This window comes from Psammomys obesus, unplaced genomic scaffold (assembly GCF_907164565.1).
Source record: "Psammomys obesus unplaced genomic scaffold, mPsaObe1.curated_primary_1811, whole genome shotgun sequence".
Taxonomy (NCBI): Eukaryota; Metazoa; Chordata; class Mammalia; order Rodentia; family Muridae; genus Psammomys; species Psammomys obesus.
In genome coordinates this window covers 21,696,654-21,723,199 of record NW_026596051.1, presented here as the reverse complement: position 1 = coordinate 21,723,199, position 26,546 = coordinate 21,696,654, and the positions used below count along the sequence as shown (strand labels likewise).

Sequence of the window (26,546 nt, the reverse complement as noted above, 5' to 3'; positions counted from 1 at the left end):
GCCATCATATAAAGGTTTTTTTTATTCCATGTTTATCTGCTAATAGCCAGAATATGGAAGCCACAGTTCTTCATCAATGTGGGTGGAGAGGAAAGGATCAAGAAATGCATATACATTTGGTGGTCCACTTTGTAATATATCAACTTGACACAAGCTGAGAAGAGAGTCTCAGTGATGGACTCTCTGCATTGAGTTGGCCTATAGGCATTTCTATGGGGAATTGTCTTAATTAAGTTATTGTGAAAAGACCCAGCCCAACATATGTGGCACCAGTCACTAGGCAGCTTAGAGGAGAGAGTGTATATTTTAGTTCAGTAGGCTCTGAACTGTGTGAGAGTGAAGAGAAATCAAGCTGAGTGCAAGCAAGCAAGCAAGCATTCAAGTGAGCATGCATTCATGTCTCTCTGTTTCCAAATATCGATGTGATGTGACCAGCCGTTTTAAATTTTGTCACCTTGACATCCCTGCTTTCATGGAATATAATCTGGAATTGTGAACTGAAATAAATCCTTTCTCCTCTAAGCTGCTGAAGGTCGGACATTTTATCATAGCAACAGAAATAAAATTAGAATAATAGCTAGCACACAATATATTTTAAGGAGACCCTGCCAATTGACACTGCATAGGTGAAGCTGTGGTTCATGCTAACGGTAATGCTAACTGTGCACAAATGCAAAATGTATGCTAACAGTAGTGAGCCTCACAGAGGAAAAAGTCCAAAACTACTGAAAAAGTCTAAAACTATTGTGTAATATCACCCATGGGAGTAGTGAAATAGAAGAGATGGAGAAAAATCAGAGCAGAGATGAAAGGGTAACAAGTTGTCATTATCTGAGCGTGGAGATGAAAGAAATAGATAAATGTAACCAAATAAATAATCAGATCTGGAAAAGAACAAATTTAGAGACGTGGTGTTCAACATAAAAGCTATAGTTAAATTACATTGTACTAGAAAATTTTGATAAGCAAGTAGGTTTGAGCTGCTCTTGTCACAAAAAGTAACTGTGAGCTCATAAACGTTAAGATATATAAACTAAACGGCATACACTGTATCTCAACTCAGCACCAAGGGTCAGAGACAAGAAGATCCCAGAGCTCACCCACCAGCCAACCTAGCCAAACAGTTCTCTTCTGGCTCAGTGGGAGACCCATCTCAAAAATATAAGACAGAAAAAATGACTGAGGAAAGACCTCTGGATATCAACCCCTGGATTCCAAATGCACCTGTGTGAGTGAGCAATTGGCCCCACATGTGTATGCTCACACATTACCACCGCAAAACACACAACTATGTACACAGAAACCTAAACTCGTAGTTCATTTTTTTTCTGTCTTTTGATAATATCTAGCATTTTTGCTGTTTCCTTGAGACAGGGTCTCCTGTAGTCCAGGCTGGCCTTGAATTCCTAATCCCCCTGTATCCTCATGAGTGCTAAGATCGCAAACATACAGACATGTGCCACAGTGGCCAGTGAGTGTGTGTGTGTGTGTGTGTGTGTGTGTGTGTGTGTGTGTGTGTGTTACCAGGGATCAAACTAGGGCCTGGAATAGGCTTTCTACTACTGATCCCCAGTTCTAGACATCTCGAAGTTTTAAGAAGCCATCAATAAAATTTGGAGAAACTCGACTTCATCTTGAAACTGAAGTCTAAAGCCATATCCAAATTCCTTATGATGAGATTCAGAATTTTTAAAGTAAAAGCTGAAATTGAAGCATTCGTGTAGAAAAACAAGAATTCCTCCTATCTAATAAATTTAAATAGCACACAAAGGAAGCCTGTTGTGTAAGAATTGCCTTATTATCTCTTTAAATCAGTACCATTTTTCGTCACCTGAACAACATGGTTCAGGTTTTATTATTTCTGACTCGGATCTTTTGACAGTAGCTTTTTATCTGCTTATGGCCCCTGGGTGAACAATTACAAGAATTTCATCTTTAATGCTGCCATTCTCTAGCTAGACCTCCTCAGTTCACAAGGGAGGTATCTCCCGGGAATTTCACTGGCCCGGAGAGTAGAGCATCTCATGTGGATTTTGGTGGCTCACAGCCTGATGATGACATGAAAGCTGTGACTAAACGGAGCCCCCAGGAGCCCCTTCTGGAAATTTGCAACCCCTCTGATCTCTCCATCCTGCTTATTTGAGAGCTAATTCCTTTTGAGAGCTCTACAGGGGTGTTTCCTGTGGGGTCTGATGAATCCTTGCAGTTTGTCAGTGCTGCTGTGGCAGCAAATCTCTTTGAAACTTGCCCTTTGAGTCAGTTTTTCTTGACGCCATCCAATCTCCTACACTCATAAAAGCTGTACGAAACTCTTATCACCGTGGTCAAGTATCCACTTTTTCTCGTGTTCTTCAAAGGTGTCCCCATCTTCAGTCTAAGGCAGGTCCCAATGAGAGTTGGCTTCAAAATCTGCAGGCTCCAGTGCAAAACAAGAACAGAGCCCCATGGTCCAAAAGTATTGAGAATGTCGTGACAGTGACAGGAGAGCACGGAAGCTCATGGGATACACCAGGCTCCAGCACATGATGCCCACTCTGACCCTATCTGCCAACTCTGACCCTAACTGAAGCAAGTCACACCATCTGTTCAGTGACCTTGGAGGTGAAAGCATTTAGATATCTAGCAAATTTCCCTCACTACCAAGAGCTATATGCACAAGGGAAGAGTAGACCTCTGATCTTTGGGCTGGAAGGGATGGTAGGGCTGCTATCACTGGCCTGAGGACAGTATTGCTATATCAAAGACAGTAGAACCTGTAACTGGGGTTATGGCCTCAAATCTCTGGCTAGCCACTGCCTGGTTCCCCTGTCATCAGGCTCCTTCCAGGTGGGATCATTCATTAGATAATTTGATTTGCTGTTTTCTCTGTACTGTTAGTGGCACCTTCTTAGCTGATGCCACAACTGTGCAGAACAGCAATGCTGTTAAGGAACGAGATGGTAAAATCCAGACAGGGGCTTCATTCTAAGAGACCATAAAACTGGGATTTAGTCCTTGCTCCAGCAGTTCACCCCTCATTCTGTGTGAGTGGTGTCTACCGCATCTGGGTTGTGGTAGCACCCCTGGACCTTGAGATAGCAGGCTTGCACTCCCAACCTTTTCCAGTGTAAATGCAGAGGCAATGTCCCCTATCAGTAGCTGAGAAAGGTGATATTTTCAGTTATGAAGTGCCCTGGAATTATCAGACTTCTCATTTGGTGTAGAAAATCTTAATGAGGAAAAAAATTCAGTCCATGCCCAAAATATATCTTCAGTAAGCAGCATCTCTCCATGGCCTCTGCATCAGCTCTTACCTCCAGGTTCTTGCCATGACTTCCTTCAATGATGAACAGTCCTGTGAAAGTATAGCCAAATAAACCCATTTCTCCAAAGTTGCTTTGGTCATGGTGTTTCATCACAGCAATAGTAATCCTAAGACATTGTTTTTTAGGGGTTTCCAATAAATGGAAAAGATAAATTCTAGCACCATAAAAGATATTTGCAGGATAATCCACAAAAGGTTCAGTAAATAACATGCCAGCCGCTGTGTAAGAAGTTTGGCATAAGAAAGTTGAGCAAGATAAATGTGATGTTTGGTCTTGAGGCTCCTGCTATCTAGTACTATACAGCACCATTCAGATACTACTTGGACAGAACAAGGAAGCACGAAAGGACCCGTTCACCAACACACACATTCTGCAGTCACAGGGCAGAAGAACTGGCCTACACCTAAGAGCAAGGAAAAAACTCCAGGCCAGAAAATTCCAGGCCAGGTATCTGTGCACACTCAGCTTCCATGAGCTTTTCACCAGCTCATGCACCTCACAGTATTCACAGAAAGACACAGTGATAATGCTCACTTGAGGAGCTAAAACTCTTCATCCCTTACAGATTAGTGGTCATGTGACTGGCTATGGTTAACTGAACATGAGAAGGCATTTATACTTTGGGATTGAAGGTTTTCAAATCAATACTCAGTTAAGGCAAATTCTTCCCTCTGGCCCAGCAGCAGGCCGCATATCAACCAGTGGCTGCTTTGTCAGCCCCGTTGCTAAATGAAAGATTAACAAGTAGGATCTTCAGTCAATTCATGGTGAGCAAGGAGTGTAAGTGGAAAAATAAACCGTTGGCTTTTTAAACAACCAAGATCTGGGGAATGTTGGCTCCTGTGGTCTGGCAATATTGAGACCATGTTCATCTGTCAGTATGAGCTCCCTTACTAGTTTTCTACAGAAGTTTCCCCTCTCATCCTCATGGCAACCTGATGCAGAAAATGCTATCGTTTTCCCTTCCATTTCTTCAGACAAGAAACTCTGGAGATGACAGAATCAGCAATCAGCTTGGTGTTGGGGTTCTGACTGGAAACTCCAAATACCGGCGTGCTTTGGTGTCTCAAACTGCATTCGTTTGTTTGTTTGCTTGCTTGTTTGCTTGCTTTCAATTTATAAAAGGTAAACCAACTTTTGGGGATCCCTATCTTATGAAGTTCCAGGCCTTTCTATTGAGGACCTCTAAGGGTAAACAAGGTTCATGGTGACTTACTTTGTGCAAGAGGAGAAGGAACAGGAAAGCAGGCAGTTATAATCATGAATAAGAGAGAACACAGGATGCGATGGCGGGGACGGCACAGGATGAAGTTTTAGAAAAGCCTTTGGGAAGGTGACGTTAGGATTGGAAGGACAAAGGTGAAGCATGTCACCTTTGGGCTGAGGGAGCAGGTAACAGGTATGTAAGTTTGGTGCCCAATAGTGTAGAGAGGAGCCAGCAGGAAAAAGATCCTAGAGGGTGAGGAGGGGAAGGGTAAGAACTGACTTGAGGCTCGTGTGGGCCCATTCCTAAAACTGCAGGGTCCTGGAAAGACTGGCAGGCAGAACACTGACCTAGCTCATTAGCTCTGTAGAAGGACGGATGATGGGTGAAAGGAAGCCTGGTGATGAGCCTAGATCTTCCTGAAGCCAAGGCTCGGAGCTTCCCCAGCTCCTGCATCTAGCCACAAGTTGACTGTGCTGACTATCTAAAGAACATGGCGTGGACAGATTTCACTGAGTTTCTATAAACACCACGACCACCACCATCCCTGAGCGCACTTTTCTTGCCTTCTGGACCTACACCCTTCAGCACCTATCCAAGAAGAGTTCCTATCACCAACCACATACCCTTGGTCTAAGGAATGCTGATGGTCCTGGCATTCCTGCCTTGGAAATCACTGTGTCAGTCACTGTGGTAGATCCTGGGGCTTCTGGGGACAAAAAGGACCTAATCTTCGAAGAGCTGACAGCTCAGAGGCGTCGGCTCAGGTCTGAGAGAAACCGGCATTGAGAACTCATCCCCGTGCTCTTTGCATGCCAACCTAGGTCTGGAGAGAGCCAAGGGAGCTTCTCCAAGGAGAATCCTGGGTTATCCCCAAACGAAGCATGCTCAGCTCCAAGGACGTTGGAAAAACTAAAGCCACGAGGCTCATCCCCAGCTCCGACTTGGGAGAAAAGACAGGGATCCCTAGATGGGTTCTACGCAGCAGGTGGCAGAGGATCAGCGGAGTGCGCGGCGAGCGGATGGAGCTCTACAGCTCCCAACCCGGAGCTCCTGCTCCGCAGCGACGCTCCAGTCCGCTGACTGCCTGCAAGGCGCTGCGCCACCTCTCGGCCGGCCGCGCATGCCCGGTGCGACTGTCACTGCATGCTCCAGCAGCTCCAGGAGTTGCGCGTTTGGAAGCACCGGGAGAGACTGGAGCACCACCGCCCAGTCGGGGAGGGAAGCAGGAAGGTGATCCACACACACCCAGCGCCTGAACATCCCCAAGGGAAGTCTGCTCCTAGGAACAGCATCTCAGAGACTTGAGGTAACTTGTCCTGGTCACACAGTTGGGAACAAAGCCTACAACTTCCATTGCCCTGTCTTGTGACTAGGTCTGTAGTGTGCCAACTTGAGGACCCCGGGTGAAAAATCCTTTGCATCTCTTTCACGGGTAGACAGTGTAGGACTGGAAGAAGCTGCTAGAAATGTGTGAAATGTTTGAAAAATGTGGAGCCGGCTGTTTCTGTGAGTCTTTGGTTCATGCAGTCTTAAAGTAGCTGAGATTTACAGTGTCTGCATGAGAACACTAGTGTGAAAACTGGGGCCTGTGTGCAAGAGTTTGGCCCTTTTCTAAGGGACACTGGCAGAGTTAGTCATGTTGTATTCGGGATTGTTAGAGACCACTAGAGACATTAAACCAGCTGGCATGGTGTGCGGTAAAGAAATGTAGAGTTAGGGCAAGGCTGGCAGGACACTAAGGCTGGTGCATGCCCTCTTTTGGTCCAAGTGTTCTTGGCAGAGTTCAAAAAAGAACTCCTGAAGGCACAGTTTTCAAGTGTCGGCAAGATCTAAATCCTCACTGTTCTTCCTTCTCTTCCCCAAACATCCCAACTCCTGCCCTCTTTTTTAGAGCATGCTCCTCCCACTGCTAAGGACTCTTCATCTGCAGACCACCAGAAATGCACCAGGGAGCCTTCCACGGTCCCACCGCCATCCCTTCTCTTGCTTTGCACTCTTTCAAATATGATTACCCAGTTTCGTTTCCCCTTGGCCTACAGCACTACTACAGGTTTGTGTGGCCAGAACCCCGCCCAAAGGGAAGTCCAACCTCTTCCGGCTGACGTACTCAGCTCTTAACATCCAAAGACTAGTTCATTCACAGCTCTCCTACAGCCAGGGCAGACACAACAGGGAGAATGGTTGTTTCTGAAGGCTGTGTGACAGAAATCTGGTTAGCATTTCTGGAGGTTAGAAGTAGAAGGGTACGGTGGCGTTCATCTCTAATCCCAGCACGTGAAAGGCAGAGGCAAGTGGGGTTCCTCTGAGCCAGAGGCCAGCCTGGTCAACACATTGAATTCCAGGCTAGCTAGGGCTACATAGAGACCTTGTCAAACAAAACAAACAAATCTGATCGGCCACGCTGCCAGAAGGGTGGTGTTTCCTCATAAGCTTTCAAGAGAAATGGATTCTTCATGGCTTTTGCAGAATCTGATCAGCCCTAATGGTTTTGATTGACTGTGTAACCATAACTCCAGTCTCTGCCTCTTTTCAATGCTGTCCTCTATGTACCTACACCATTCCTGGCATCTCATTTCTTTTGTCCTCTTCTTCCAAGGACACCTACCATATTGGTCAAGGGCCCACCCCAATGACCTCAACTCTTAATATTGTTTCATGCCTAAAGACTACTTGCCAGGAAGGCTACAGTCATAGGAACAATGGCAGTAGGCTTTGGTATCTTTCTGTAGAGCATAATTCAGTCCATATCAGAAGGGATCTTGGATGAAAAAGATCTTGGGAAGATTACTCTACAGGGTGGAGAAGACAGTGAGTGGCAGCTAAGAGTTTCTGATTACCTCATCCGTGCTCCCCATCTAAAGGGCCTGGAGGAGCAGCACTTCAACCTTCATTGTTTCCTGAAGCCTACTCTATATCCCTGCCTTGCCCTTTCCCAGGCTGCAAATGTCCCTTCTCCAGACCCTCCGAAAACCATTTTACCTCACATTGGGGCTTCAAAGAATTGTGAGAGTTTTCAGCCCCTTCTCAACTGCCAGGGACTGTGACAGTCTAGACCAGTGGTTCTCAACCTTCATAATGTTGCGACCATAAAATTATTTCATTACTACTTCATAACTATAATTTTGCTAATACTGTTGTGAATTGTAATGTCAATATCCGATATGCAGGCCATGACCCACAGGTTGAAAACTGCTAGCCTAGAATGTCTTGTAAAACACAGACAGCTGAGGGGGGGTTTCTAATGTTGACTGATTTTGTTGTTTGTTTGTTTGTTTTTCAAGACAGGATTTCTCTGTGTAGCCTTGGCTGTCCTGGACTCACTTGTAAACCAACCTGGCCTTGAACTCACAGAGATCTCTGCCTGCCTCAGCCTCCCTGAGTGCTAGGATTACAGGAATGTGCCTTGGTACCAGACTTTGTTGGCTGAATTTTACATGAGAAATCAAGGCTCAGGCAGGCTAGAGAGCAGGCCTATAGTAACTCAGGGAAGATTCTAAACAACCGCAGGGCAACCTTTTGTTGACTGAATTTTAAATGAGAAATCAAGGTGCTGGCAGGCTTGGGAGCAGGCCTATAGTAACTCGGAGAAGCTTCCAAACAACCCAAAGGCAATCTTCTATCTATCCTCTTTGATTAAAGAAGGTGGAGCTGTATTGTTTGGGTGGGAATGCCCTGGGGACACAACACTTGGCCTTCTGATTCTCCAATGCATAACTGATTTTCCTGAGTGTGGTTTCTTGTGTCACTAGAGGTTCTCAGGCATGACCAAGAACATGGCCTACTCTTGAGGGAGACTTTGAACTCTGAACCCATTTTTTTCCCCTGAGAGTAAATCCTTTAGCTTACTTAGCAGGAGGGAGATGAGAGAGAGAAAGATAGACAGACAGGAGTAGATCAGGGTGTAGTCAAAGGCATTGCCACATAGAGAAGGGCAAAGCCTTGCTCTCTGCCCAGATTTTCTATGCCCAGCATCTGTTCTTTTGGGGAATGGGGGGACTTGCACTTAAGCAGGCATTGTGACCGTCTGCTCTTCCCAAACTCCATTCATCCAGGTTGGATTTTACCAAAGCCCTGAATCTCCTCCCAGCCTACCCCTATCTAGGAGCTGACCTCCTCCGACCTCCAGAAGAAGGAACTGAAAACCAGTCTTGGCCTCTTTTCTTTCTAGAGCTGTGAGGGTAACTTCTGCCCGTTGTCTATGGAGGATGTGTACTCCACAGTGACGATGCCCCATGCCACCATCTGTCCTTGCTGGAGGGGCAATTATTTTGTGAGGAGCAGCATCAGAGTCACTTATTGTGGGGTCCCTGGCCATATGATTCCCTTCTTCCCTCAGAGAGGGACTATTTAGGGCTGTCTTTTATCCAGTAGACTGCAGGTGTGCGCCTGTGTTACCTGTGGACATTATCGAAACTCAGGAGGAAGACACAAACACCCACAATAAATGAACTCTGCTGACTCCCTCCACCAACCCTTCCCCTGCTCTGACTGTGACAACGTACACTAGACGAGGCCTTAGACTTCGAATAAGGTCTTCCTTAGCTTTAGAAATGACTGGGTCGGAGCTTCGTTGTCTGAGGCCCAGCAGCTAGCTGTATCCAAACCTAGGGCTACAGGCCCATCTCCTACACTAGGACGCCCGAAGAAGCTGTGATAACCGAAGACTTGAGCCCCTTTGTTGTCGCTTCAGTTGCTTGCTGCAGAAATTCAAGCTCCTTGAGGGCAAGCACCAAATCCAACCTCAGCAGGAAGCAGTGCTGGCCAGGCGCCCCGTGCCTGGGTTCCACTGAACCCAAAGGGAAGAGGACTCAGTTCTTTGCAGAGGAGGCTGCGGAGCGTGCAGGACAGAGATGCAGCCGCTGCACCCAGTGGGTGCGACCAAGCCCCAAGCTCAGAGCCCACAGCCCAGGGGCAGTGAAGGGACAACCTCAGGCGCCCGCCTCTCCGCTGCAGTCTTGTCGCACTGCGCACGCGCGCCGCTGGCCCGGCTCCGCCCCCCCGGGTAGGGACCTACAGCGGGCGCGGTGTCGGCGGCGGTCTGCAGGCGGTAGCCGGCGGTGTAGATGCCTGTCCGTGCGCTGAGATCTGGGGCCGTGAGGTGCCGCGGCGTCCGGGTGAGTGGCGGGGCGAGGCGGGACGGTGCGGGACCCGGGAGGGCGCGGCCGGGTGTGGCTCCACGGTCCCGCGTGCGCGCCTCCGGGCTGGGGCGCCTCCCGCCGGGCTAGGCGGGTCGGATCGGAGACCCACGGCCCACCCTGCGGCCTTTGTGCAGCTCCGGCTCTGCCCAGCGACTCAGCGCGCCGGGCGGTTGAGCCGGCTTTTTAAATGATGCCTCGGCCCCGAGCAGGAAGTGTCGTCAGGAGGCCATTTTTAAAGCCTCTCGGCCTCCGAGGCCGGCTTGACGCGGCTCTGGCTCCCAGCGTTTGGAAGACACCCCATCTGCGACTGGCCGGCCCTCGGGAGACGCGACGGTGCGAGCTCTAGCACCCGCGCCACGCTCGGCGCCGTGCAGCGCCCTGGCCTCGCCCGGGAGAGCGTGCATCCCTTGTAGCGCGCCAACAATAAACTTGAGGACCACGCTGGCATTGTCTTTGGAGCGGCTGTCGGGGTGGGCCATATCCACGGAGGACCTAATCCTGGGTGGGATGAAGCTCATGTCACCTTTTGTGGGACGGCTCCATACCAGCCTTTCAGTTTGATCTTGTTGCCTGGAGTTGAGGGGTGGTGCGGATTAACACTAGGGAAAGGGTGCAGAAGAGGAGAGAGAACCAATGAAAAGTTTATGACCCGAAAAGAGAAAACCAAAAGATAAAAAATATCGACACCCCCCCCCCCATGTTTGTTAGGTATTTGACATACCCATTTAAATTACTAGTGCTATTAACAAATAGGATACCAAGGGTATTTATCATTTAAAAAAAAAAAGTGAAACCTAAAGCCCGTTGTTCTACTGAAAAAGAGCCTACCAACCCAAACTCGGTGTTGCGTTTGAGGCCTTAAAACATTACACCTTAAGTTTAGAGCTGAAATCACCTGAGAAGAAAATTCCCTGAGCGCCAGTAGCTTGCAACACTTGGCTACAGAAGAGCAACCAGGTAACTTGGGAAAGTGTCTCTGCCCCTCCAATTCGCACATACAAAATTAAGCCCAGTCCAGGGCCATACAGGAGGGCATGCCTGGAAGCCCAAAATGTATTTATATGCTTAAAGTGCCATATTCAGCTTTTTAAATTGAAGGCATTATCTTTATCCAAGACATGCATTTATTAAAAAGATTTTTTTTTTTTATCTTGGCTCTGATGTGTTAGCCCTGACATTTGATATACCCAGCCTTGTTATGCTGGAGTAAAGGAGAGCTTTGTCTTCTCTGTGCCTTCCTCCTGAATATCACTCATTTTAAAGCCCATTTAAAGAAACCTGTATTTTCTTTCTTGTCTGTTTGCCTTTAAGAAAGAGGGTCTGGGACAGTGTTTGTGCAAAAGGCAGAACAAAGAGCAGGTTAACAATTGTCACTGTGAAGGCTGCCATTTTCTTCACCCATTCCCTTATCCTCTGAGCCAATCCAATGGCGGGCCTTTCATCGCCATGTCTGCCATGATGGCTAAGCTGGGTCCTTTCCACTTTCCAGTGAGGACTCTCCCAGCCTCAACTGTTCCTAAACTGCCTTTGATCTCCACTGCATGCCACTGCTCCACTGCAAACCCGGCCACCTGCAGAAAAGTGACTGGAGACCATCTAATCCAGACCTTTGTGGGTGGGAGCAGGAGGCCCAGGATAGCCAGGAAGGATTTGAATCAGTCATGTGCCCCACCCCAAGAAAGAAGCCATCCATTTCGTTTAGGTCATAGGGTTCCTGGGAACCCTTCCTTTTTAAGCTTAGACTGGCTGCCATTGGGAAGCATTTTGAAGGTTTGTTTTGTCTTTTCTATAACAAACGTATCCAAGAGACCACAGCGTGCAGATCCCAGACTTATGCCAAAGTGTCTGACTCTGTTGCAGGCCTGTTGGCGCAGCACTGGCTTCTGAGCATAGATGTCTACACCACAGCTTGAAGTCCTGAGACCTGTGGTCCTCAGTGGTTAATAAGGGCTGAAAGAAGAGGAAGAGCCACAGAGACTTGCCACACTTTTGACTTCTGGGCCTGGAATAACAGTGCCCAAGAGGCCAGGAATCCTGGCTGTGACCTCAGCACACAGGACAGAGTTTTAACTGGATGCTGTCTGCCACCACTTTCCACCTCAGTATGACCTACAAAATCCACGTACCATCTCCAGGCCTATTGTTTTGAACAAAGCAGGTAACTGAAGTTTTGTTTCGAAGTTCGACCAGGAGCTTATGGGCATGCTCCGACAGGCACCCTTCCTGACTGTAGAGTCAAGGTGCTATAGCATCGGCAAGTGGCCAGCCACTGATAGTGCCCTGGTTGGCTTCCTGATAACAGGAATTCCATAATGAATTTGCCCATTTACTTCTGGCTCCAGTCAGACTCCTTAGGGACAGCATCCCATTCGGGGGTGGACTATCAAGAGTCCTCATCTGTGCTCTTTGTACTTGGCCATGCCCAAATGATGTGGCGGGAGAGCAGGAGCATGCGGATTTCAGAATGCTAAGATCTACACCTCACAGAGATGTCTTGTGTTCCTAGGGTTGTGCTGCTGGGCAGGAGCAAAGCCTTGACTCTTACATGTTTAGGCACATTTACTAGTCTAAAGGTGATGGCCTAGCCCCACCTCCAGTGTGAGGTCTACAGAGTAACAGAGTTTTTCTTGACATCCCCACACTGTCCTGCACCTGTCATTCAGATGCTTCCCAACCTGAGTTGCATATTAGACTCTTTTTTGAAGCCTTGTAGACTTGGGTCTGCATTCTGCCCTGCCCCTGCCACTACCTCAGTCAAATCCTAGTCTTTGAAGAATGGGAACCAGGCAGCAGCATTTTGAAAGCCCCCAAGTAACTTCCTTTAAACATTGTGGGCTTATCAAAGACCATATTAGCCTCAATGCAGGCAAAGCCAATGATTCCTCATGTAGATGGAAAGCTTTCTTCTCTTTTATTAAACTATCTATTCCACAAATTTTGGGGGGTTTTCTTTGAGGCCAAAAAGGGAATGAAGGAAATACAAAAATGTGTTCATACTAAATATCTTTAGAGACCTTGGAGCCCTTTGAACATTTCAAATACAAAATTTATACCTACTGTTTGTAATACTTCCCCACCACCACCACCTGTCCTGTGTGTGTGTGTGTGTGTGTGAATAGTCATATATGATGCTAGCAAGCATATTTGCTCATTAATGGTCATCTTTTTTACATTTAAACTACAAGCCTTGAACTTGAAGAACTCCAACCCCAGTCTTACTGTTTCTTTTCTCATAAACTGTTAGAAGTGGCCCATAAAATCCCTTCCTTTGTTTTCTGGTATGGAGGACACTGCTGTTCTCTGCAGAGCCAGATCCTCCTGCAGCCTTGCAGAGGAACACCTGGGAGCTTCTAACCTCTGAGCAAGTCCTCTGTATGCAGACCTTTCTTCTTTGTTTGATTTTTTTGTTTGTTTGTTTGTTTTATTGTTGCTGTTGTTTTTACATTATATGCTCCTCGGTGGAACTTTACTGGATGCTTACATTTAAAGGAGTCTCACCAAAATGTTGTCATTTCCTGACAAGACAGGCTCTTTGTTAATAGCCCCTTGCATTTAGTTTTGTTTGTTTGTTTTCATTCATCCTCACATCAGCCATGTGGTAAATTATCTCTTTTTACAACTACAGAAACTCGGGCTAAGCTAGGTTAAAAGTCTAAAATCACACGACTAGCTAGCTAACAAGCCAAAGACCTACCCCCCTTTGACCCTTGCCTTTAGTTTCCCAAGGTCCTGTGCTGTGCACTCTTAAATTGCCGTCACTGAGAAAGCAGACAGTCAGACTGTCACAGCTTCTGTTCTGTTGCCCTGGCAATAACCTGCTTTCAGAAGATAGTGAGATCCTGGGGACGATGTGTTTGTCAGTGGCATTTGGACATGCTTCTTGTCATTGAGGTAGAAGTCAGCCTTAATCATTCCTGAGTGCAAGGTGTTTCGTCCTGAAGAGTCTCCTGCATGATTGGCATTTCCTGTTTAGGCCTCCTTCTCCATCAGTTCTCATTTGTGGTCATTGAAGTACTTGCTCAGGCATTGTTTTATTTAAAGGTCTGGAAGATGATATGCTGTTTATAAGTCTACAGTGGCATCTTCCACATCCAGCCTTACATCTTCACGCCTCTTGCTGTTGTAGGGTCAAATGGTGTTTAAAGGGTTCGCTGAGAGGGGCAGATGAGACAAGTCATAAACAGAAGGAATGCATAGATAGAGCTTGTGACGGGTACACTGCCCCTTGCCTGGCAGTGAAAAGAAAAGAGAGAAATCACTTGCCAAGGGATTCAGCCAGTAAAGGCTGAAGAGTTAAACTTCCAGCAGCTTCCTTTGTTCTTCTTGGGTTCATAAGCAAAATCCCTACCCCAGTGATGGATGTGGGCAGAACCACACCAAAGGAGGAATCCTGGATCAGAATGCCCACAAAAAGCTATAGCCACTCATCTGTCATGTGCTTCAATGGGTGAGCTATCAGTGTCCAGCCTCGCTCTTTCCTCAATGGCATCCAGAGGGGACACTTACTACACTCCTGTTTCATGGTGTGAGCTTTCACTAAGGAAGGTGGGGAAAGCCTGGTTTAGTGCCTTTTGTCCCGTGGTGATTAATGCCATTACCACTGAAGCTGATGTGTAGTTTCTACCTGGGTCAGTCGCAATTATATGATCAGACAAATAGTGTTAAAATGCAAGGTGACACTCAGCTATATTCCAGAAAGACCCATGGTCAGTAGCTGAGAAACCTATGCTTGGCATAATTTCTTCATTAAAAATGGAAAGTAACATTTAATGAGACTTGGTGGGCCAACTGCTTTCCCAACCCCTTTCCCTTGCGTTATAATAGTTACCTGTACTGCCTACCCTGTGTTGGAAGCCAGGGAGCAGTGTGCCCCAGGTCACACACTAGCAAGTGTTGGCACTGCGGGTTAAAACCCTGCATTGTTTCTATAATGATAACGTGAGACCTAGTCTTACACACTTGGCCATTTCTGATTTGTTGAACTCTTACTATGCATTGGGAAGCCATAGGCTTCCTTCTTAGAAATGAATTCAAACTTTCATGTCCTTGACTAGCTTTCAGTGAACTGGATCTTCAAGTAAAATTTTTCCTCCTTGTGTTCCTGCAATAATTATCTAAGAAATTAATACAAGTGAGCTCAAAGAAAAAAAAAAATTTAAGCCTTACCCATAGTGCATGCAAGTAAACTCCCACTCCACCTCAGTGCTGAGAGCCAGTTTGTGGCACACAAAACCATTCCTATGCGACGGTACATGACAGTCATCTTTAGCTTTTGCTATAGATAATTCTGTTACTAAAAAGCTCTTTATATGCTGCTAAGTCATTTATTATGGAAACAGACAAGTTAATGTTAAATGGATCTCCTACTGGGCCATTACATTAACAGTACTGAGTCCTTCTAAGCTAACTGAAAGGCAGAAAAAAAAATGGTCCTGCCCTAGGAGCTGTGACTTTGGAGGTCAGTGAACTCTGCCACTAATGTCTTGAGTGCCCTCCACAGTAAGTGGGTCCATGTACAGCCCTCTGTCAACAGTGTCTTATGTCATCCTTCGCCTTCAATCCATTGATAGTATAACTGGGCACAGGAATTCAGCTTTACAGGTAATTGGGTATGAACCAAACGAAGGACTTGTATGCAAGAAAGGAGGCTCTCACTCAGGAGTGTTGGCTGTACCTGAATAGTGTTCTCACGTCCATCCCAGCTACTGCCCTTTTCCCATGCTGCTGCTTCTACTTACTGTTTCCTTGGGGCATTCACACTGCAGCTGTGTTCTGTCCTGCACCTGGCCACACAAACTACAAAGATCAGCTAGAACTTTAAAGAACCCCCCCTCCTCTTTCCACTATGAGGGGAAAGCAGAGTAATTGCACCAAAAACAGCTTAAAAGTGTAGAGGACACTGAAATCGTTTGCAGCCTAAATGTCTGCCTTCTCTCTACAAGGATAAGCTGATCAGTCTCAAATCTCACATTTAGACATATTTACTTAAGATACAAGTTGTCCCCAACTTATGACAGTTCCCCCTAGGACTCTGACTTCATGACCGTCTATATGTGGGGTGCATGCAGCAGGAACCATACTTCTGGGTTTGTTTTTTGGACCTTTTATTAGGCTGCCCATATGCAACAGAGCACTTTTGTGACGTCAGGCAGCAGCTGTGACCTGGAGCTCATGGGCAGCCATGCTGACACAGGCGTAAGCCATCAATACTGTGCCATGAACTGTATTCAAAAATGAAATGATGTGGGGGTTTTTTTTATTATAAACTACCTAGCTGTGTGCTAGGTAGCATTCTTAGTTGAAAATGGGCTCTGCTGTGTTTCGCGGTGCTGTAGGCCAGGTGTGTTAAGTTCGTGTTTCACTGAGGATATTTTCAGCTTGTGGCGGGTTATAACCCCCTTGGAAGTTGGGGAGTATATGGAACTGCCTAAATGGTTTTGCAGAGATGGTACCACAGCATCCTGGCTGTTCCTCAGCCAGTTGGTGCTGGCCAGATTGTCTAGAGACACTTCTTCAGGATGCTCTCTACTTCTTCCTGCTGGTCCTGGCCCTACTGGCTAAGTCTATTTAACATTTTAAAAGGATTGAGAGCCTCCAAGTGAAAGGATTGGGCAAGAATGTGGAAAATGTGTTTCCCTTCTTGAAAAGCTTTGCAGGTGGGGATCTTTGACAACTACTTAGAGTTAATGTACATGTAATGAGGTACTGCATTGAAACCATCAATAAGCTGTGGAGGACAAGTGCTTAAAATAACACACCACCAGTACTGCTGCTGTCCATGTTTTAAGGTTATGAGGCTGGTAGATAAGAGTAGACATTGCCATAGTGATTGGGTGTAGATCTTTGGGACAGTACTGAGAACCAAGAACTGCCTGGCTAAAAGTGCAGGTTAGTAGTTGGCCCAGCAAGAGTAAGTCATTTGTTTACCTGAAAGGTGAGTTACAAGAACCCATCTTCATCTTCATTACAGGGTGAGTTTTTGACAATGAAAACAAAATTATGATTGAGGAGGGAAGGATTTAGGAGCTTAGAGTAGCTAGTGTGTCAAAGGTGGGGATGTTCGAAGGACTTGAATAGCTCTGGAAGCTACCGATTTCATCTGCCTGCAGGCTTTCATCAGAGTTACCTGGTGCCTTCACTAATGCTGCTTTAACAGCTGCCTCTCTCCTGAGAGGGAATACATCCCAGGAATCTCTGTGTTTACATGGCTCTTGGGTTCCTCAAGCTTCAGGACCTCCGAACACGAGCCCTATGTCCTGATTTCAGCCTCTGCATTCTATGGCCCTGTGGTTTTCCAGACCCTACTTGCAGTTAATGGCATCTTCATGAAACTGCTGGGGAGAACATGTTGAAGATACTCGTGCTCTTGAATTATAAAGTCTGATTGCAGAGACCAGCAGTCTCGGGCTTAGAAACCTAGTCCAGGCTTGTGTCCTGCAGATGAGAAAACAAATGCACATAGGTCATTGCTTGAGGTCACTTCAGGTGTAGTTGAGTTCTAGTGGTTACCCTGTGTCCTTTCACATGTGCCTGTTTACAGATCTGAAAAGCAAAGAGTATGTCTGCTTCCTCTCCTGATGCCCCTGAAAAGCATCTTTACATCTACACCAGGGTTCAAAGTGTAGAAAGACTGGTCTCTGCTGTCAGTTGGAAGCATTCATATGTTCTGTGCAAAGCATGGTCCTCTGGCACACATATATGCTTGAACCTGGAGGGGTCAGACAGCACTTGCAGCCTTCAAGGCCTTTGTCTCCTTGATGCCTTGTCTGGTATCGGGACTTTGCTATGTGTTGGTAGCTGCTTTGGGTGAAGGTAACATCACTCACCAGAGTAGGACACAAAAGGGAGTACTGCAGATGACATCACAGCTTGTCCTTAAGTGTAGGGTCTCCGATGTTTCTCAGAGCTGCATTTCAAGGGTTTTATGCCACACTGAATGTGCAGCAGGGAGACCTGTGGCTGCCCTGAGCTGATCTTTCAGACAGCTTTGTGTAGTTCTTGGCTTGACCATTCTATGCCAGAAGAAGCTGTGGCTTCTCTCTCACTCTCCTGCCTTGTGGAGACAGTCATTCTTGCAGCTCTGTTGCTGTATGAAGTTTTCTTGGTCCTCATTGCCAGCAATTGAAGAAAATTGCTTAAATGATGACAGGCTTCTTAGTTTGTTTGTGATCATTAAAGACCAGTTTCCAGCCGACTCCAATCAAGAAGTATTGTTGGGTTCCTAGTTTGTATCTTCTGAGTAAAGTGTCTGTACACTATACTGTCAGCCACTGTGTAACATGTACAAGATCATGGAAGATCTTACTTGTTCTAGAAGATACATGTTTCCTCTCCTGGTCTAACCCAAGGCATCATGGCCCACAGCTGCCATGTAGTCCTTTGCATGCTCTAGTCCTCCCAGATCAGATGGATGCTGTTATGACAGAACCTGTCATTCTGCTGACCCCAGTCTCTTTCCCAGCTCTCTGTCACATGTACAGGAGAAGCTATTGTCCTGTGAGGCTGTGCCCCATTCTGGCCATTCTACAGCCCCGACCTCAACCCCTTGCTGATTCTCCAAGAGTTCCAGGCCTACTTCCTACCCATGGTGTCCTTCTCTCTGTTTGACACACCCTTTTCCTGGACCCCCACAGAACTCAGTCCCTGGCTGCCTCAGGTCTCGATGTCCTCTCTCCACCCAGCCGTGAAGCCTCCTCACCTTGCTTTTTGATATTTCTTTACCAGTTCAGTTGTGCGTGTGTGTGTTTAACTGCCATTTGACAACTGAAGGAAGGAACCACTACCCTTACGTAAGCTTCATAAGGGGAAGACAGTGTTTGCCCATTTTTAAGCATTTTTAAATCTATTGCTTGTGTACTCGTGCCAAAAAACATGTGTGGCAGTGAGGGAACCACTTTGTGGAATGGGTTTTCTCCTCCTACCATGTGGGCTCTAGGAGTAGAACCCAGGCCGCCAGTGTTGGTACTGGTTGTATTTACCCAGTGAACCATCTCTCGATCACTACCCTCCAGCTCACAGAGAGAGCACCTAGCACTATGATGGAGGCCCCTGAGATGATAAAGAAATCACTGTGTTTGAGTCAGTGTTGTTGGCTTCTACCACTTGTGGAAGCAGAGTGGGTGTGTGAATGAGAATTGGCATAAGCAGGTATGTGTGTGAACAACTAACTGTAAGCCCTGGCTCTAGCACTTGGTCACTCCCACTTGAAAACTGAGTTGGCAGTGCCTTTATGGTGTTTGGTGAGGCTCATGTGGCACTACCTACAAAACTGCTAGAATGTACTCACATCAACCAAGCAAAGCATTCCTGAGCTTTCCATAATTTGATCCTGAGCTCCTGCTGATGTCCTTCCTCCTGGTAGCTCAGGCTCACTGTTGGTCTAGAGTGGAGATTTCTGAGTGCCTGAGCTACAGAATCTTTTTTTAGTTTAGGCTTGCCAGCATGGTTGTGTTTGTGTTGCTGCACTGCAGTAGTTTAGTATACGTGGGGATTCTCTGGGAAGGAGCCATTACGATACAGTGGAAGTAAAGGTAGCTTAGCTAATCCTTGAGCCTCTGTACTAATCATACTTTGGTTTTTTTCCTGTAGTGTTGGCCTGGAAACAGAATTAAAAGCAGTCATATTGTGGCTCATGTGTTTCCTGTGAAAGGACACAAAATGGGATCGATTGTTAAGTATTCCCATAAGAGAAGTGCCTGCTGTTCTACCAGTCACGTGTGCGGAAGGATTCGTGCATCCTTCCGTGACAAAGATTCAGTGACATCTTTCTGACTTTAGTTTCCTCTGTTGGTATGCAGATAAAGAAGATGAAGGATATTGGAGAACAACTGTACTCCACACAAGTGAATGGTGGACCCAGTTCCTTGACCATGTCCCCCAAACAGCCTAATGCTTCTAGAGCCACTCGGCTGGATAGACAGGAAGCACAAACCCTATTGTACCAAGGCTCAGAGGCAGAGGCTGCCACAATGACCATTGCTACTTGTGTACAGTGCAAAAGTGTTCACAAGATTCCACCTCAAGACTTCAGGAAGGGCCCTGGGCAGAGCCAGAAGGAAGATGCTTATGTCTGTTTCAAATGTAGCCTTCAAGCAGTGCCTGCTCAGCTCCATTTTGTGAACAATAACCCCAGTGCTGCCCATGTTAGAAACGAGACGGAAACCATCTCGAGTCCTGTAAATAAATTTAAGGTTAGGAACTTCAAGCCAGGCAAATACTACTGTGATAAATGTCGGTTCTCCACAAAGGATCCGCTGCAGTACAGGAAGCACACGCTGCAGCACGAGGAGATCAAGTTCATCTGTTCTCACTGCAGCTATATCTCCTACACGAAAGGGGAGTTCCAGAGGCACCTGGTGAAGCACACGGGCATCTTCCCTTACCGATGTGAGTACTGTGACTATGGTGCTATTCGCAATGACTACATTGTCAAGCACAGGAGGAGGGTCCACGAGAGGGCAGGTGCCAAACGACCACTCAAAACCGTGGCCAAGCTGGAGCCCAAGAGAACCAGCATTTCAAAACAGGGCGTGGAACTATCAAAGGCTGCTAGTCCCAGGGCTGCCTTCCAAAATAAGTTGTCGGACCAGCTGTCTCGGTTCTCTCTCCATGCCAACAAAGACAAGACACACAATGTGATGTTGTTACCTGAGCTAAAGAAGTATCAAAAAGATGTAGTGTGTATTCCTGAGCCAAGTGAGGTGAGCCTGTTGGGGAATAAGAATGTTGAGGTGGAAGTGCTGTGCCCCTCAAAGGAGCCTGTGCAACCAGGTATGCCATTAACTGTTGTGGCACCCTCGGAGCTGGTGGTCCCCACCAACTGTCTAGCCCAGCTGATTGACGTGAAGGTCGTCAATGGCACACAGCAGCTTGTACTTAAGCTGTTTCCGTTGGAAGAAAACACCCGCCTTGAGACAGGCAGAGGAAATGGAGTTACTGCTGAGTGTATGACTACTGAGAAGGGCTCGGGCAGACAGGAAAAAATGCTCTCTCCAGAAGCAGCGGGGTCACAAGCAATGGAAGGGAATACTGGAGAGTTTGTGGGCCTTGATCGCCTGCACTCTTTGGTTCAGAAACAGCTTAAAAATGTGAAGTGGGTGAAGTCTTGCAATTTCTTCATGCCCAATTCTGGTCTACACAGTCATCAAGAATCTTTTCTAGGTTCTGATACAATTAAAGATTTGCAGAAAACTCACAATTTGTGTCCACCTAGAGCCCTTCCTTCTGTTGCCTTAAAAGGTCATTCTCCAAACTCTGTACAAAACAGTGTTCCCTGTGGTCCAGGAGCCACAGCAAACCCTTTCTTGAATAAAGTAGCTCTTTCTTTTGCTGAAGATGGTAGGGGTTCCCGAAGTGACTCCCAGCAGCTCCTTCCGCTTACCTTGTTGCCTGCGCAGGTTTCCTTCTCTGGAGAGAAGGGCATACTGCCTATAGGTGAAAATGACTTAGAATCCAGGAATAGGATTACTCGTCCTGAAACAATACTTTCCTCTGACAGGAAGCTGGAAGACAAGAAGGTAGAAAGCAAGGCAGTGGGAAATACAGGCCAGGTTTCCTCTGCACAGAAAAAAGAATATTTACGTATAAACATTACTGGGGAAGATAAACTGAGATCCCAGAAGCCTGGGGATCAGCCTGTGCAGAACCCTGAAAAGACAAGTAACACATTTGAAGGTCCGATCATCTCATCAGTATTTTCTCTGAGCTCTGGATCTGAAAATGTGCCAGAGGGCATTAAATGGAATAGTTCAACAACCAAAATAAAGTCCATTGAACTGCTGCGCAGAAAGATAGCACAGTTAATTGAGTCTTGTGGCAAGCCTTCCTCTTTGTCTGCCAACGGTGCTCAACGACGTTCCATAGAGCAGACACCCAAGCTAACTTCAAAAGCAACTCCCACAGCTGTTCAAGAAATGAGTGTGTCCATTTCTGGCCCTGGCCCTGGTCCTGGCCTTAATGTGTGTTCTTTCCAAAAACCTCAGAATGAGAGCAGTGTTACTGGCAGCGGGCACCTTGCTCAGCAGCAGATCTGTCCCCAGTTTGTCAGTGGTGATGATGAGAAAATGGAAAGCAGGGTGATCAGAAAGACTCCTGTTGCTGCGCCAGTGCTGATCCCCAAAGGGGCTGTGTTGAGGGTTCTTAACTCCTCTGAAGATGCTCACATCATCGAGGCTACCTGTGACACACCCGTCAGCATATCCTGCAGCGAAGCAAAACCACTTCCATTCTGCCCAGTGAAACAGACAGGCACAGGCTTCCAGCCCTTGGCATGCAAACGTGGGCCAGCAGACAGGTCTCCAAGTCTGGAGGCATCTCTTAGGCCCAAATCGAGAAAAGAGGACACTCTCTGTAGTACCACCCCTAAGAAGATTATCCCTGTGTACAGCACACAGCCAGGAAGCAGTGACTGCAGCAGGCAAGGAAGGCCAATTTCTAGAAACCTAACTGTAAGTAAGAACAAAACCAAGCAAGTAAGCTCAGCCAAGAAGAAAAACAAGATGCAGGCTGATCCCAGCCGCTATTTCAAAGACCCTTCCTTTTTTCAGGTTGCAAGGCAGCTGCGACTAATAGCTGTCAAACCAGATCAATTGATTAAATGTCCCCGTCGGAACCAGCCGGTCATCGTGTTAAACCATCCTGATGTGGACTCTCCCGAAGTGACCAATGTGATGAAGGTAATCAACAAGTACAAAGGCAATGTCCTCAAGGTTGTCCTGTCTGAAAGGACTAGGTGTCAGCTGGGTGTTCGGCGGCACCATATGAGGCTGACCTACCAGAATGCGGAGGAAGCAAACCACCTGAAGAGACAGATGATGCTGAAAATGAAACTGAAAAAGGTTCATAAAAACAACTACCAGGTGGTGGGCTCATTGCCAGATGACCCTGCTCAGTGTGTGTTTAAGTGCTGGTTCTGTGGGCGCCTCTATGAAGACCAGGAAGAATGGATGAGTCATGGCCAGCGGCATTTGATCGAGGCCACCAGAGACTGGGATGTTCTTTCTTCAAAGGGCAAATGAGTAAAAATTGGTCTTTGAAAATCGGTTTTCTTCTAGTTTTCCTGGCTTAGGGTTGCACCCTAGACCCTCAATGCAGTAGATGAAAGGGGGTTGCCAGAGTCACCATAGGAAAGTTGAGAGACCCTTTCTTATCTGAGCTCTGTGTCTGGACCAGGAGAGGTGTGAGGGCCTTGAAATTCTATTTGCTGTTGGAAGGATGTAATCTGAGGCCTTTCTTGCTTAGTGCTGATTTTTCTGGGTAGACACATGTTTCATAATCCATTTAGAAGGGCAGGTTTATGATTTACAGGCTTCTCAGATGAAAGCTAGTAAAGAGTTAAGCCTCTCTTAGTGCACACATCCACTTTGATTTTTGCATTGACTCTTCCAGAATATTAGGTACATAATAGAAATTACATATTTTTACTTGAAGGGTCATCTTAAATTTGGTTACATGTATGACCCCTCCCACTAGCAGTGTTCTGCGAAGCCATGAGCTTTGCTTTCACTGGTCTTGCATCAGCAACTGGTGTTAGGAAAAGAAGAGACAAATATTCAGTATTTAGCTTTTGCTTGCTTTTAAAATAACTTGATTGGTAATAGTTGGGTAGGAAATATGTAATTGGTTTTTTGTTTTTGTTTTAGGTAAAGAAGGAAAAATATATAAAATTAAGTCTGTTCTCTTATCGGATGCTCCACCAAACATAAATGGCCATTTTAAAATGTGAAGGAGCAGATTCATTAAAACAGATAAACCTTGGTAGTGCCACTCCATGTGGACTTGAAAGCCCGCTGTGAGGGTCTGCTGTGGCTGGCTTTTCACCTGGGGACCTATGCAAAGCCCCAGGGGATGCCACCACCGTCTTGAGCATAGGATCATAGGGTTATCCCCCAGGCCAGATGTTCTCCCTTTCCCCCTTTCTGGTAAGATCCTCCTGAGGAAGAACATGGTCTCTGTGAGCACTTTTCCTCCTGCACACTGGTGACTGCAGGAGTCAACAACATGGCAAGAGAACCCCACTCGTCTGTGGAGGCTTTAGGAACACTACCCCTGTTTTCAGTGCAAGGAGCAGGCCACTCATAGTCTTGCCACAGATGCTCGCGCTCTCTTGCTTACCTTTGCTGGGAGGATTTCCCCTCCACTAAGAGGTGTCAAGACCCAGCCATCTACAAGGCACCTTTTCACATTAGGAGAAAGCCTGTCTCCTGCATATGTAGGGCTTCCTGGCCACGGTCAGCTCAGCAGGCGCGAACCATGCCAAGCCCAGGAGGCTGAGTCACAGGCCAGCCCTCTCTGAGACTGTCCATTCTTAGGGGCTTAGTGCTGAATGCCGTGAATGGAACAGGGGAATGGATGGTTGGATCTGAAAATGGTACCAGTGACTTCTAATCTCCTGGGTATTCAGGCTTCCTGATTTTGCCTTTTCACATGGCAAGTCTTACCTTATCCTCTCACAGTTGGGATTGTACTCCTTTCAACTTTGTTTTCATTATAAATACTTGGCTTTTCTTAGGTACAAGTCAATACCTGATCATTTTGTTAATTGATAATTTTAATTTAAAAATTGCATTTTTATATATGTGTATATATGTGTACACATATAAATATTTTTTACCATGTGCAAATTGCAACAGCTAATTTTCTGATTTCCTATTTTATAATGATACATGAGCTGTGGAAATATAAAGCTTTTATATTCTAGAAATAATTTATTTTAAAAGAACATTTTTACAATGGTTTCATCTCATTTTTAGAAAATGAAAGCACAGTAAACGGTGGGACCTAATTCCTATGAGCAAACGGGAGTAGACAACCCTTGTGGGCCATTGTATTGTGGCATCTAGCCATGCCTGGTGCTGGGTGGCTCTGTAATGTGGAGCATTCTGAGGTCTGATCAGTGGTGCAGACTGGTGCCCTCCATGTCAAACTTGAGTCTCGTGTAATGTGGCAGGAGGGGCTGTGGGATCCACTCCTTCTCTACCTCACTGCTGCACAGTCCCATCCCTCCCAACCCCTAATGGCTGGGACGGGAGCTGCCACAGATCGTTGTCAACAGAATCTTTACACTCTGCAACAGCAGCAGTTTTCAAGTATTATCTAGAACAACTTGTACCTATGTGGAGCTGGAGTTAGTGAGCAGAATATGTAGGGAACCTTTGGGGGGATCTTCAGAACTACAGTCCTTGTTGAGGATCTCAGAGGGCTCCCAGAAGTCCTAAGCATGGGAAAGGTGAAAGTGACTGACTTTTCAAACAGAGCTTTAGTCATAGCGTATCATATAGGTAAGTGTGTGGAAGGACCCCGTTTCTAACAGATTGGAGGGAGAACAGGAACAAGGTACTTCCGTAGTCTTACCTTAACTTTGAAGGTTCTAATCACTACATTTTATTGATAGTACTTTTAAACTTATTTTTTAAGCTAGTTTTTTTTTTAAACTTTGGGGGACCAGGAATAAAAGGATCTTCTTTTATTTATGATATAGGCAAGTAGAATTTAAAAAAAAAAAAAAGCCTCTGATTCTTAAGTGTCCTCTCAATAGATTATATTTTATTCAAAATTTTATCTGCAGCCCAAACCATTTTGTGAGCCCCCATGATTGGACACATACTGTTGAACTAAACTAAACACCATGTATTGGCTCTCCAAAGTTCCATCCCCTTTCTTTAGAATATACATAAGCCACATGGTGAATTTACATAAGAAGATGAAGGTATGGTGTTGTTCAGCCTTCAGAATGACTTGAATCTGGAAATGTCTTTATGAGCCGAAAACAAAACTTTGTCTTAACATGTCAAGCGTTAACAGTTCCTGGTGAACAGTTTGTGTGTCTGCTGCTCTGGTTCTGAAACACGTTTGTATATAGATAGAAAAGTTGGCATCAATTTTGTTTAAATAAAGCAACTTTTAAGGTCTCTACTGCTCTGTCATTTCAGATAGTAAGCAGGGTGGCTCTAAAGTACTGCTGTTCTGAGTACATTGCACACAGTACAAGCATCAAATTCTACCAGAATATTAGACCCCTTGCTATAAATGCAAACCCTCATGTGAAGCCACATGGCCTTCTGTTTGGCTTCACTTCACAAGAGTGATTTGAACAGCATAGCAGGTTTCCTACCATGCCCAGTGGCCCATGCGTCCTCTCACAGAGGGAGATTCGAAATGAGAAAGTTCTGTTTGTCAGGCAGCTTCATGAGGTGGTGGCTGCACTGCATTACTGCTCTCTTTGGTCCAAATTAGCAGTGCTTGTACCTGATTTCCATATAAAACTGAGAAGGACTATGATTTTCTTAAAAGTATTCCTGATCTCATTGTTCCCTTGCCCCAGAGAGAATTGAGCTTGAAGTAAACATTGGCCAGGTGAGAAAACACGTGAGTTACTTCCATTCAACAATTTTGCTAATAGATTTCATTACCTAATTGAAATGAGTCATCCTCTGGAGGGTTCCTGTATTCACTCCATTCCCTTAGATGGTTCCCATCTCAGACATCTTAGGATGAGATGGCATGCCTGGGAAGCTAGGTTTCAGCCACCACAGCACTGTCCAGTAGAAATATGACAAGCCAGTGTGAGGCCACCTGTCAGTATTTTCAGTATACACAGATTATTATATGCTTTTTTTTTTTTATAATTTAAGAATCTGGTATGTTCCTATATTTCAACTTTGATACTAAAACTTTCAGTTGTAGCCAAAGACAGTTTTATCAAAGCACTTAACGAGTTTAATGGAAAGTTGTTTTCACAATGCTTCTATCTTAAATGGTTACCACAGCCACATTTCAAACTGAAGCTCCCAGGATCCTGTAACCCGGCACTTCCACACAGATGTCTATAATCTGACACATTGTCATTTATACTTACACACACTAATACGCATGCTAAACCTTTTTTTTTAAGACATG

The 26,546-nt window shown here is 46.0% G+C and overlaps 1 protein-coding gene across 2 annotated transcripts; it reads left to right on the top strand.

The window, feature by feature from the left end:
• Positions 1–9,547: 9,547 nt before the first annotated feature.
• On the top strand, positions 9,548–25,559 carry Znf518b (zinc finger protein 518B). Of its 2 annotated transcripts, XM_055624248.1 has the most exons (3): positions 9,562–9,626; positions 11,511–11,808; positions 19,448–25,559. In XM_055624248.1, exon 3 carries the CDS (start codon positions 19,457–19,459, stop codon positions 22,664–22,666), a length of 3,210 nt encoding a protein of 1,069 aa, XP_055480223.1. In that variant the 5' UTR covers positions 9,562–9,626; positions 11,511–11,808; positions 19,448–19,456; the 3' UTR covers positions 22,667–25,559. The 2 variants fall into 2 exon arrangements, with proteins under 2 accessions (XP_055480222.1, XP_055480223.1); XM_055624247.1 differs by lacking the exon at positions 11,511–11,808 and having other exon boundaries at positions 9,548–9,626.
• The last annotated feature ends 987 nt before the right edge of the window (positions 25,560–26,546 follow it).

Excerpts from the sequence above, each read along its gene's own strand:
- Znf518b (XM_055624247.1), top strand. The coding sequence starts at position 9,576 with ATGCCTGTCCGTGCGCTGAGATCTGGGGCCGTGAGGTGCCGCGGCGTC. Across the intron at positions 9,627-19,447 it reads TGAGGTGCCGCGGCGTCCGG|ATAAAGAAGATGAAGGATAT; the intron begins GTGAGTGGCGGG and ends GTTGGTATGCAG.